This window comes from Gobius niger, assembly GCF_951799975.1.
Source record: "Gobius niger genome assembly, chromosome: 12".
Classification (NCBI taxonomy): Eukaryota; Metazoa; Chordata; class Actinopteri; order Gobiiformes; family Gobiidae; genus Gobius; species Gobius niger.
Window position 1 is genome coordinate 30,899,235 of NC_136863.1, and position 13,213 is coordinate 30,912,447.

General features: G+C 44.8%; 1 protein-coding gene and 1 long non-coding RNA gene across 2 annotated transcripts in view; one reads left to right on the forward strand and one right to left on the reverse strand.

Moving 5' to 3' along the window:
• The window catches only part of mctp2a (multiple C2 domains, transmembrane 2a), a gene marked incomplete at its 5' end in the record, with an annotated part of 111,629 nt that extends 105,417 nt beyond the window's left edge, over positions 1–6,212 (forward strand). The window contains 2 exons of the mRNA XM_079568396.1: positions 37–134; positions 5,866–6,212. Of these exons, the coding sequence (XP_079424522.1) occupies positions 37–134; positions 5,866–5,922 (155 nt within the window). The 3' untranslated portion in view covers positions 5,923–6,212. The remainder of the gene's footprint in view (positions 1–36; positions 135–5,865) is intronic.
• Positions 1–13,213, reverse strand: part of LOC306971228 — a 534,022-nt gene that overhangs the window by 134,717 nt on the left and 386,092 nt on the right. The window lies entirely within an intron of this gene.

Consider the following 13,213-nt stretch of genomic DNA (forward strand, 5'->3'; position numbering starts at 1 on the left):
CAACCTTTATTTATTAATGCGCTCTTGTTTTCACAGGCGTTAACAAATTTACCAAGAGGCTGCGCAGCCCATATACTATTGACAATAATGAAATACTGGATTTCCTCAAGAGGGTGCCGTCTGATGTTCAAAAGGTAAGGGTCCCATTTTACATACAGATAGAACCGGGGGTGGGGGGGTGGTGGGGTGGTGGGGGGAATTCCCACAAGAGGCCGGCATTATTTGCTGTAGCGCAATTCCCCAAGTGCTGCGGAAGTGTATCCCCCAGCTTTGTTTGATTATTAATGGACTCGCCACTCTGGCCCAATTATTTCCCACGTAGCTGAATCCTGGAGAAGAAGAAAAAAAAACACACACACTTAGATCTATCCACCCGCTTTGCACCAGCCCTCGTCGGATATTAGCGAATCCGTCGACTGATACGCAGTCGACCCGGCGGCTGAGTGAAGGGCTCTCGTCTCGCAGTGAGAAGGTCTCGGGTTCGATCGCAGAGGTCCGTCTGTGTGGAGTTTGTTGGTTTTCTTCATGTCTGGGTGGGTTTCCTCCGGGGTGCCGTGGTTTCTCCAGTCACCGCAGAACAAACATGGAGAACGTTGCTCTCTCTTCCCTCACAGCGAGAAGCTCCTGTGTTTGATCCCAGATAGGGCTGGGCACCGTTACATTGTTTTAACGATGCTTGGTTCGCGATACCGATGACTGAACGATACTTTTCCGATGCCTATGCTGAAGTATTTGTCGAACCAGGAATCAGGACAATATAATGTTTGGAAGATCTCTAATGTCAAGAAATGTGGGGAAAATGGGGAGAAAATAGAAAGTATTAGTAATAAAAAAGGGCCAAAATGTGTACAAAAAAAAAGAAAAGAAAAAATGGGGGAAATCGGGAAAAGTACTTTCTTTTTGATACCAGTTTGATACTAACATTTTTTGCTATAGATACAGATGGCATCTCTGGAATCGCACATATATGGTCAGGGGCGGACAGGGACTGAAAAGCAGCCCTGGACTCTGACTAGCCTGGCCCAAATTAGCGTAATTGTGAATGTTAACCTCTTACCCCCCGCCCTAACACTAACGAGTGCATTTTCCCCAGTTCGGCTTTTTATTATTATGTTTTTGATCGGCATCATCAGCAAAAAGAACGGGAAAGGTGGTCGTAGAAACAGAAGCAAAATCATTCATATAAATAATAAATAATAATGGCCCCAAAATTGAACCTTGTGGTGCACCATACTCCACGGAATTCCATTTAGATTCATGTTTTTTTAATACTGGGCTTTACCCAAATCTAAAAGCTTCTCGATTGGAGAGCAACAATGTAACGCCTCATTTGAAAGCTAAGGCCTACAAAAGTGATGGAAACTTTTTGTCACGCCGCCACATTTTTGTCATAATTTTGTTGTTTTTTCACTATTTTTTCTATCATTTTTTGTTGTGTTTTGCTCACGTTTTTGTTGACTTTTCATCCTCTTTTTCTGGCTATTTTGATGCTTTTCTTTTCAGCTTTTAGATTTAGGTAAAGCTCGGTTGAGGCGGGACCGGTGGCCCTAGAGCCAGTGGCCCTTCTGTGCTCCTCCAGAATGGACACATGGCCAGTCCGCCCCTGTATATGGTCAACAGTTGAGGGGGATTTTTTTTTTGGGAGAAAAATCGCAACTTTCTCTAATTATTCAAAAACTACTTTAAAGAGACTAGATGCAAGTTGGAAATTTTGTGCACATTACTGCCACCTCAGGTCTTACGCATAACTGCAGGTTCTATATTAAGCTCGTGCATGATGGCAGTTGTGGTGAACAGGTCTGAGCTCATTCTACACAGGGATCTCCAACCAGGAGCTCGCCAGGCCTTTAGGTAGCTTGCCAAAGACTTTCTACATCTCTATACGCATGATAACTCAACTAGTAGATGCATTTTCTGTTTTTTCTGAACATGCTGAACACAATCTGTGAACAGTTGGGTCAATATTGTAAAGTATAAGCACTAAACTCGAGTCATTTTCTTTGAAATACTTTTTGGTTACTAATTCTCCAGGGTCAAGTCCACCTAAGTCGCTTTTTACACAAGTGTTTTTTAAAGCATAAGTAGCTCTCCAACGTTCTGGTTGTGTAAAAGTAGCTCGTCGGGTAAAAAAGGTTGGAGACCCCTGTTCTACACATTAGGACATTGCTGGAACATGTGGGGGGAGGAAAACTAAAAAAAACATGTAAAACACCATATCCCTATAACAAATGCTGAATTATGAATATAGTTTTCTACTAAAGAAAGATACAGGGACATGGAGAGCAGCAAAGTGGTTCAACAGCCCATAAATACATAAATAACGGAGAATGCTGACATGATGCTACATGTTGGCCTCGTGCTAATGCTAACGTGCTAACAACTGGCGTTTTTTTGCTTCTACTGAACAATCTGCTGTGAAGAAACATCCATATGGATCCGATTTAAACTTGACTTTATTGTGCGTGGTAAAGAAGTTTATATTTTGCCAGAAAATGGCTAAAAAGAAAAGATTCTGTTTTTCCCCTCGGCGAGGCCACGCCCCTTCTATCACGCGATGCCGTCTGTATCTATACCACTGGTATCGTTTACCGGCACCCAGCCCTAATCCCAGGTGGGGTCTGTCTTTGTGGAGTTTGTATTTTGAGAGGGTCTGTACTTTTACTATGGTGTTTGTGTTACTACAGTACAATTGAAAGATAGATGTAATACATTTCTATAACGGCTTCAAAGTAGCCATGTGTTTTGTGGTGTTTTTAAAAGCCTAATAAGGCACACTCTATGAACAATAGGTGGCGCTGTGCAGATGTACAGTCAAATGCCACTGACTCTTAACTTTAGCCTTTCTGGCCTGAAGAGAAATGTTTTTTCTTGAAACGTCAGCCGTCCAAATCCAAAAATGTCCAACCGTCATCAATGTATTGGACTGTTTAAGACTCCCAACATCTACAAAAATGACACAATACAGTAGTTATTCATTCAAAAAAGTAGTTGGCAATATTAACACTGGATGCGATATCACGCGATGGAAACTCTCCAGTCACTGCGATGTGGGGCTGTGGGAGGGAGGGGAAGGGGGTGGGTGGTGGCGCGCCCCCGGTGGTCTTGCTGGGTGCCATATGCGATCACATAATAACAATAGCTCATGTGTCTTTCGCATTTACATCACGGGACTGGCACAGCTGTCAGGGCAGAGAGGAGGGAGTGAGGACTGAGAGGAGGGAAGGGAGAGAGGATGAGCGGACACGTCTCCCAGCAGGAAATGAAGTGCCACACGCACAGTATTCAACTCCCGAGTGATGTCGACGTGACAACAAGTACAGCTCAGCACAGGCAGCGGCTTACTGAACCCGGATTTTCACGGGAATCAAAACATCAATTGCAAAACTGTATGACGATGTATGGTCAGCGAAGGTTTACGATAAACTGCACACTTATTTATTTGAACTGGGACAATGTGTATTAAGCAACATGTCAGCAGAAAGTGTCAATGTAAATATAAATAGCAAGTTTTCATCTGTTCTTTTAAAGCCGCACTGCGTAGAATTTTACCCAAAAAATAAAATGGAAAGACAAGCATTTATTTTATGACTGATATTTTCATGATTTAAAAATACCTCATAAATGTACAACTTTACCGGGAGTGGGTGCGTCTCCAGCTCGTCTCCAGCTCGTCTCCATGGAGATGTGACGAAAGGCAGCAGAATTTGAGGTTATAGGTCCTCATCCAAATCCATTCTTTGACTACCCACTGTAAAAAATAAAAAAAATCTGTGTCGAGCTGGTCATATGGAGCATGTTTTGTACTGATAGCAGCAGTACAGTCCGTGTTACGCAGTGTGCCTTTAAGGTAACTTAAGATGAGGTTAAAAAAAAGTAAAATAATGTAGATAGGTTGCAGAAGGAGTTAATATTCACACTATTATTAAAAAAGCAACAAAAACTACTTGAAGTACTCATTTAGTTTAGTTAATAAAGGCAAATCCCCAATGTTGAAACATTTATTTTACATTTTACCTGTTAATTAAATTAAATTAGTTGTTGATTCATGAGCCAGAAATGTGTTCCATAAGTCCAAGCTGCAAAGAAAATCACCGAACAGAAGCGGTGACAAAGGGCACCCCTGTGGAGACCCCACAACTAGTTATTGCTGGCAACTTTCTAAAGAGTTCAGGAACCCCTCTACTCCCAGCGTACAATGATCAGTGGAGGGAATATTCTTAAAATATTCAAATTAAATACTCCTCAACAAATGCTGTGGCTTTGAATATGTCTGTATAACATTTCAGCTCTCTCAGTGGGCATTATATTATATATATCGAAACAAATATTTGATTATACTTAATATTAAAACATTTATTTAGTTTTTAATTGAAATTGCCTTCTCAGTGATCGTCCGAAATGAAAAGCGCAGCATTGCTCTTGTGCCGGTCGCCTTTACATCACAGGGGAGTAGAAAGCTGTCAGCTGGGTGGGCTGCCACAGGAAATGAACTGCCAAACACCAGGACGCAGAGCCTTAATCTCCCAGGTGCCTCGAACGCGCCGCACAGAAGGCCCGACCGTGTCACCTCAGCCTGCTTCTGCGCGGTGCCCTTGATGTCCTCCTCCTCCGTGGGTAAACCATCTCCGACGGCTCTGTGATGTCGCCGCCGCCTGTGTTGTTGCAGATTTGGCGCCGGTGCGGGCAAAACAAGGCGCCCAAACACGTTTTTTTGATTCGCCATCCTTTGTGCGTCCTCCTTCCCATTGGAATACCAACGCTTGAGCTTTGAAAAGGAATCGCTTTCAAATTCCAAGGGAGACAACAGTTTTTAGGACAATTTAAAAGACAAAGTACATCTTGAAAATAGCTCCAATCGGGGAAAAAAAAACAAAAAAACAAAAGGGTCTAAAAATGTTTTGCGAGCGCGTTTCATTGCGCACTGTGAAGAATCACCTGAACGTGCGATACACAGGGGAGCGGGCGTTTGTTTGTGAGGACTGCGTCGCTCAGATAGGTGCGGACAAACACTGCACAAAGGCAAAAGGGAAATGGACTCTTGTCTTTCTCACAAATGTGACTTGGCAATTAGTGCCTGAGCACATCTCCAAAGTGCACCTCAAACAGGCTTCTGACAGCGGCCTGTCGCTCCCAAATACCCAGCATCTGTCACTTCTGAGCACAGTTTCATGTTCTGATGCAGAGCCGCACTTTGTTCCCACGTCCCATCTCCCATTCTAATAATGGAGAGCAGCTAATTAGCATAGAGCACCTTTATCCTGCACATCCACAGTGCTGTGCAGCGCGGCAGGCTTCAAAAAAACCTCCCCTCTGCCTCTCCTACCTATGATCAGTGTTTGGAGAATTACAGCTGCACTTTTAGAGGGAAAAACGCACAGTTTAATAATTCAGAATGTCAAAGACAACAGTCACTGAACACAGTCGCTGAGCATGAATAAATGAGTCTCGTTGCACTATTGTTTCCTATAGAAAACACTGGGTTGTGTTGTTATATTTAGCCGAGGGTTTTGCCTAAAGAAACAGAAATGGCAGTAAAGGTCGTTGTGAAGAAAGTTACTGTGTGCCCGTCTGCGCGGGAGTGGACAAACTTTTCTCATAAGGACAGAAGTATGAGTGCTTATGCAGGTGGGCAGGTCATCTGTGTTTCTAATACTGATGTGGCAGAGGCGGGGGGCTGTAGGGACTGACTCTTCAAATGCTCCCTGTGTGATTAATCCCCTCTGCTGCGCACTTTAAAACATGATTCATTACAGAGCAGCCGGGCTCTCTCCTCGCTCTGCGCGGGCTCTCCTCGGGGAGCCATTAGCGCTCGCTCCGCTGAGCTCCGGTTACCTGCTCTGACCAAACTGCTGTTTGTTTGTACAGGTGCAGTACAGCAGTGTGCAGGCGCCCGCGGGCAGCCAGCCGCGCAAGAAGAAGTGAGCGCGGCACCACTGCCTACCCCTCCGCCAGTAACCCAGTGCCTATCGTATCCACCTGACAGGACGCCCCTGCCAGCCCAGCGCTGACCCTACCTCCACCCCCCGCTGAGGGGCCCGGCCCCTCTGACAGGGCCCTCTCTGGGCCTGCACAGGCGGCACATGGTGCTGTCAATCAGCAGCCTGGAGGTAAAGAAAAGAGGAGATGCTTTAGAAATGAATACACTTAGCCTCGACCTCCAGTGTCTAGTTTTACTAATGCTCTTCGAATGTGACATCTGCGAAAGGTGAATGTATCGCTGTCTTTTGTAAAAACAAAGACCACCGTGTTCTGATTCCTGGATGTATCATACAAAGTCCCTTGTATACTGTATTTAAATTATTATATGATGCACACATTTGTTGTTCTTGCACCGTTTAAATGAGTGGATTGCTGTTATTTCTGTATTTGAATGATGTGTAAATGACATAAATCATGTTAATGCATAAAGTGTTTTCACCCTGAATGAAGCGCCTCATCACTCCAGTGTTGTTTTGACTGAGTGCACACACACTCCCACAGACAGAGGATGAGTTGAAAGCCGGGCCGCTCTAATGCACTGCTGTGTCCCCTTACAATAGCAGCTCCTTCATCCTGGGCTCCTCTCACCCAGACTCTCTGATGCTCGCTGTGCTGTCCTCTCCACAACACAGTCAGCGCATGTAGAGCATCTCTCCTCCTGTCCCACATATTTACATGGCAAAAGTGAGCGCTATCGGCAACCGGTATCACTCATTTGGACAGTCCGATTACTTTACAAACAATTTATTTTTGCGGATTTATTGATAATCGAGCAGATTGAGCCGAAATGTGTCACCTCAGCCTAGTCACATATATGATTATGAAATTAATAAAATCTGTTTGTTTTTTTTGCTTTTTAATCATTTGTGGATGTTTTTTACGGCGAAGAATCAAAGAGCATTTTTACTTTTTTTGTGGATTGCCTTATATTGATTGCAAAGATTTTTCAAAAGAGATTTTGGATCTTGTTTATAGTTTGAATAAACTATAAGTGAAAAAATCCAATAAAAATAATTCAAATTGTGCCCCATTTCTGCGGTTCAAAGCACAATAAATTAAGCTTGGATTTAAATATTACAGAATAAATATTTCAAAAATATTGTTAAAGTAGTACTAAGTAACTCATGCCATAAGCGCCAATGCAGGTGTCGTAGCATGTTGGGTTTTTTTGCTCATTATTCGACCGCGAGAGTAAACACTGCAAAAGGCGAAGACGAATTACACAATGGAGATCATTTTTTTCACTCAAACTTGCCTGTAAATACTGTCTAGGCCACAGTTAGCTTTTCCTGTTAGCTGCTGCTTTGTGATTTCATTAGTGTGTATTGGTGACTCCGACCCGGTGGCAGCGAAGTAGCAATTGTGGTTTTCTGGCCAGAGACACCAGGGGGAGATGAAAGACCCTCCAATTGTCCCATTAACACTTGTTTTACCCCCAGAGGGACTACGGAAAGGATTTATTAAGGCAAACAAGTTGCTTAGTACTGCTTTAAGTCCAAGAATGGAAAGTTCTAGAAAGTCTAGGAGCTGCTAAAGTGAAGATGAGATTTCAAGACAGGAATTGAACGAAAACCATTTTGAGAAAACTGGCCCTGAAGGTGTGTATCATTCGTATATTCCTACGTCTCCCACAAAGAAAATGACCTGAATGGCTGCCTTTCGTGCTACACGTGGATACCAAACAGGTCAATATTTGTGAATGAATAAGTGTGGGAAAGACGAGCGAGTGCTGCGTTTCTCGTACGCACTGGCAGACAAAGCATCATAGAAAAAGCATCGTAAAGGGTGAGTTTGGTCTGTTTTACTCTGACATTAAAACTAAGATGTTATGAGAGAAAACGAGCTGAAACTCACTGACCACTGCGTGAAAAGTCGACGTTTTCGCCGTCTTTGTCTCGCCTTTAAAGTGAAAGAGTTCAGACTTGGACCCCGGCGTTTGTGGACTGCTCCGAGTGGTGGTGGAGGGGGGGGGTGGAGCTCCACCGTGCCCGCGTACCCCCCCCCCCCCTCCTCCTCCTCCTCCTCCCCTCTCAGCAGAGGCTCGCTGGTGAAAGAGCATCCATCTGTGCTTTGTGAGCGGTTTGATTGGCTCACAGGGACCCGCTGGAGCCCCGGGCTATCTCTTCTGACAGGCTGATAGAGACATCACCGCGCTCTCCCAGGAGCTGCCACCAGGGGTCCCTTTTTCAAAGCGAGGGGGCTGTGGAGGTGACCCCCGAGCTCCTGACGCGCTCAATCCCACACACTGGCAAAGGCCCGCTTACATTCCTGGCTCTGCCGGGGCTGAGGGGAGGCTGGGTTTGGGATGAGAGGGGGGAGTATCGGGGGGAGTATCGGGGGAGGGGGTTGGGGGGGGGGATCACTGGCAGGCACTGATCAAGTGTCCCCAAACGGTAAAACCAATTAGGCAGCCGTCCCTGGATTCCACTGAAACATTTTAGCGAAGAAAAGCCCCATGATACAACTTAATATAGCTATAAAAAAAAGCAACACGGCGTCATTTATTTGAGCTCATGAACATGAAAGTGGGAGAATTACGCCTTTCACAAGTATTTGATGAACACGTCTTTACCACTTTGTTACCTTCTGTTGGTTAGAAAGCGACTTATTCAAAGGTTCCCTTGGCCTAACTTCTGGGTTCAACATTAAAGATTAATCAAACATGCAGGAAGGCCACGGAATCCAAATCCAAGTTTCAGTTTCATGTTTCAGACACTGTTGTAAAAAGTTGTTTTGCACATGAGCTCTACTACATGTGAACAAAGCGGTGCGGTTTTTCACAGAGAATTTAATCTTAAGCCGCATCAAAGATGAATCTCTGCCTCGACCGGGACAATGGAGATCTCATCTACGTAGCTACACTCAACAAAAATTTAAAAGCAAAACTTTTGCTTTTGCTCTCATTTTTCATGAGGGGAAGTGGGGGTTCATGGGGTCACAGACAACTTATCTTCCTAAATACACAATAGACACATTTTTATCAAATAATGTTCACAAATCTGTCTAAAATCTGTGTCAGCACTTAGACTCAGGAATAGTGCACAGGTGGCTTAGGCTGTCTAAAATAAAAGGACACTCTGAAATGGCTTTTTACTGGGAGCCGAGTCTTTGGGATCCGCTCATTTCAAAGAGCCGCTCAAAAGACTGGCTCTTTCTAATATTAAATTTGAATAACTCCAGCCAGATAACTCACAATATCTAAGACGCAATCAATAAAGGGCACTCTTTTTGATTTAAATCATCTAAAATCACAATAGCACTGGTATTTACACTTTGAAACATGAGTTTGTGAATCAAATATTGTGCTGTCAATGTCTGGTTTGGCCTCACACAGTGCAGCACATATTGATTACATTTTGAATGACATGTCCCCCATTGAGCATGTTTGGGATGATGTAGATCGGCGTGTATAGTACGATATCAGGGTGTGCAGCACTGTGTGAGGCAAATGGAGGTCACTCACACTAGACACTGACTGGTTCTCTGAAACAAAAATGAACATTTTAGAGTGTCCTTTTATTGTAGACAGCCTCAGGTACACCTCTGTGCAAAATCCATGTGTTTAATCAGCATATTGATATGTCACCTCAGCCAGGGGGGTGTGGACTCTGCTCACTGACACAGATTTAGACAGATTTGTGAACATGGATGAGTGAAATTGGTCTACTGTGATGTTGAATGTCTTTGAGTTTAGTGCAGAAAAAATGAGAACAAAAAACTAACTGTTGCGTTTAAATGTTTGTTGAGTATAGTTTCCAAAGGATGTGGCAGGGCAAATTTATTTGTACGGCACATTTCATGTAAAAGACAACTCAATAAAAATAAAAAAAAGATTCAAAACAAATAAATAATACAATAATACAATTACAATACAATACCATTACATAAAAAATATATATATATATGTATATTGTATATACATATTAGCAGTGCTTAATTTGTAAATTAGTATTTTCAGGAACACTGTTGGTCTGATGTGATGGATTGGGGGAACAGGCCAAAACATTTGCCGGAACACTCATTAGACACCATTATATCTGATAAATTTTTCCTCCATCCTTTCGCCTGTAAAAAAATTAATTGGGGGAAACGGGGGATCAAATTAAGCACTGCATATTAGCCTGGGAATACCCATGCTGCTGTGTGCGCTCGAATAATTTCGAACTTCGTAGACATTCGTAGCCCCCAATACACGGCTACGGACGATCGTAAACCACACCTCTCCTATGAGAAAATGCATTGGTGGTCAACAGACTAAATGGTTATATTCATATATGTGCAAGTTAGAATTTGTTAAAATAGGTTCAATTGCCATAGGTAGCAGTAAAAAAAGTGTTTTCAACATGGATTCAAACAACACATCAGAGTTGAGGCCTGTCTCACGTCTTTGCTGCATGAAACTGAAACGCAGCCTCACTGTGTTCGGTGGTGACTCTAGGAACCACCAGGAGACCCCTCCCTGAGATGGTTCATACGGCTGTAACATGTCAGCTCTATGCCATGAAGAGATTATTTTAAAGTCTATTCCCTGAGCGACAGGATGCCCGTGCACTGGACTAATATGGTGGTATTTCCTGGTTCTGGTCAGGACTCGAGCAGCAGCGTTCTGGATAAACTGCAGTTGTCTAACAGCTTGTTTGAAAAGGCCAGTGAACAGGCCGTTACAATAGTCTAACCGACAGGAGACAAAAGCATGAATTAATCTCTCCAGGTCTGGTTTACAGTAGACACTATGTTTTTTATTTTGGCAATGGTTTTTATGTGGTAATAGGACTGTATATGACTGTTAAAATTCAGGTCTGAGTCCATGATACTCCTAGATTTCTAACTTGATTTTTAGGTCACAGTGTAAGAGCCTCAAGATGACAAACGACAACCTCTCTGTTTTTGTGGGCCAAAGACTGGACACACCCTGATCTGTTTGATACAGTGACACAGTGACTCCACAGACCCACATTCACCCACTGTTACAGAAACACAGATCTGAGCATCACCTTCGTAATTATGACGGGACATGTTGCTACTGGATATTAATTGCCCTAACAGAAGCATGTACAGATTGAAGAGGGGCCCCAGAATCGACCCCCTGCCCTTAAACTCTTGATATTTTGAAGAGTCCGTGGGGGATTTGAGTTCCTGAACCTGGGCGGGCCTGCCTGCTTTGGTCAGTCTCTGCTTCTGAAGTGCTGCTGCGTGTCATTTCCATATCACGCACACTGAAGTACAGGCCTGTGACCGGGACACTGTTGTTGATAGGTCCGGGCCCCCAGCGCACACCCGCCCACACACAGCTCGGCTTCAAAGCGCTGCAGCCATATTTAGGACACATTTCCTCAGCGTGTGTCCCATAGGAGCGGTGTTTCCTCTGCGCGTCTGCTGCTGCGTTGAACAGAACCACAGTTTCTTTTTTCTTTTCTTTTTTTTTTTTACACGTGCGCTAATGAAGATTTGAGCCCCACAGTTTCCGCGAGCCTGATCACTGGGCCGGTACTTGTTGTGCGTGGCGGTGATGTCTTCATCGGCCTGTCACTGAAGAAGCGCCCGCAGCTGCGAGCCTTCCCCAGAGCCCCGTCACGCGCCCTGTTTCCATGGCGCTCCTTCAGGCAGCACCACAGGCAGGCTGTGTGCGCGACCGTGCAACCTGTTCTCCGCTCGGCGCCTCTGATGTGCAGCCCAGAGCAACACAAACACGGCTCCTCTCTCTCTGTCACGCCTCGCTGCTGCTTCACAAGGCAGCGCTCCGCAACAACAACAACAGCGGGGAAAAAAAAGCAGAAGAAGCAGACTCTCATTTGAATACAGCACAGCTCCGCGGTAAAGGATACATGCTCTTACTTCCCTGACCTCCGGGAGAGCAAAGCACACAAACGCAGCACTGTTGGGAGAGCCTCCAGAGGGTCCCACCTGCATGTGCCGCCGCTGCTGCTTTGGAACCGCTGAGGAGCCTTGTACCGGCGGAGAGGCGGGTCGGCAGGTCAGCGGCCCGGCTCCGACCCCCCGACGAGCCCAAATGACAGAGCACGGGCCCCGTCCCGCCTCCAACACGGCGCGCTGACACCGGCACGGACCCAACATCACAGGACTGAGGTCAGTGCGAGGAGACGGAGAACAGCACGGCCCCTCGCCTCCTCCTCCTCCTCCTCCTCGTTATGTGGTCAGCCTCACAGAAAAGTGCATAAAATTACACAATGAAGCCAAGTTCAAATGTTTTCAGTGTGCAGAGATAAATATAAGTGTTTTCAGCCTGGACTGGAGAAATGAGTTGAGGCCTGTCTCACATCTTCTCTCCATCTTTATCTATAGAGCACAATTCATACACAAGGCAATTCAAAGTGATTCACAGTTTATGTAAAATTATTAAAAAGCAGAACAGATCAATCCATAAAACATAAACATAGAAATGTATTCATTATAGCAGATTAAATACTTTCAGTCATATGCATAGTTAAAAAGAACTGTTTTCAGCCTGGATTTGAACATTGTTAGGGTTGAGGCCTGTCTCACATCCTCATGAAGACTGTTCCAGATTTTAGCTGCATGAAACTAAAACGCAGCCTCACCGTGTTTATTATTGACTCTGGGAACCACCAGGAAACCCCTCCCTGAAGTTCTTAGCACCCGAGATGGTTCATACTACTGTGACATGAGATGTACTAAACCATGAAAAGACTTGCACACAAGCAGAGCTGTTTTAAAGTCTATTCTCTGAGCGACAGGAAGCCAGTGCAGGGACCGGAGCGCTGGACTAATATGGTCGTATTTCCTGGTTCGAGCAGCAGTGTTCTGGATGTACTGCAGCTGTCTAACGGCTTTATGTTAAAGGAACAGGCCACCATTAGTACATGCTGAAATATGTTCTGACCTGAGCTTAGGCGAGTTGATGCGTACCTGTCTGGTGTCTTTGTGCCTGCGCTCAGTCACGCAAAACGACCAAAGATGCCTCTCCGAATGTTTTCCTATGAAGTTGGAAGCTCTTCCACGGGCACCAAGACCAGACAGGTACGTGTCAACTCGTCTAAGCTCAGGTAAGAACATATCTCAGTATGGAAAAACGTGAGTGAGATGTAAGTAAGTGTATTTGTCATTGTACAATTGTTCAACGAAATTGCGTAGATCAGGTGTTGGTTTAGTCCTGAGCCTGAGCCTGACCAGCAGTGCACCTCTGGAACAGTGCAACGCCGCCTGTGTTTGTCCCACACTGGTCACCTCCTCCTCCTCCCTCCTGTGCCGCTTC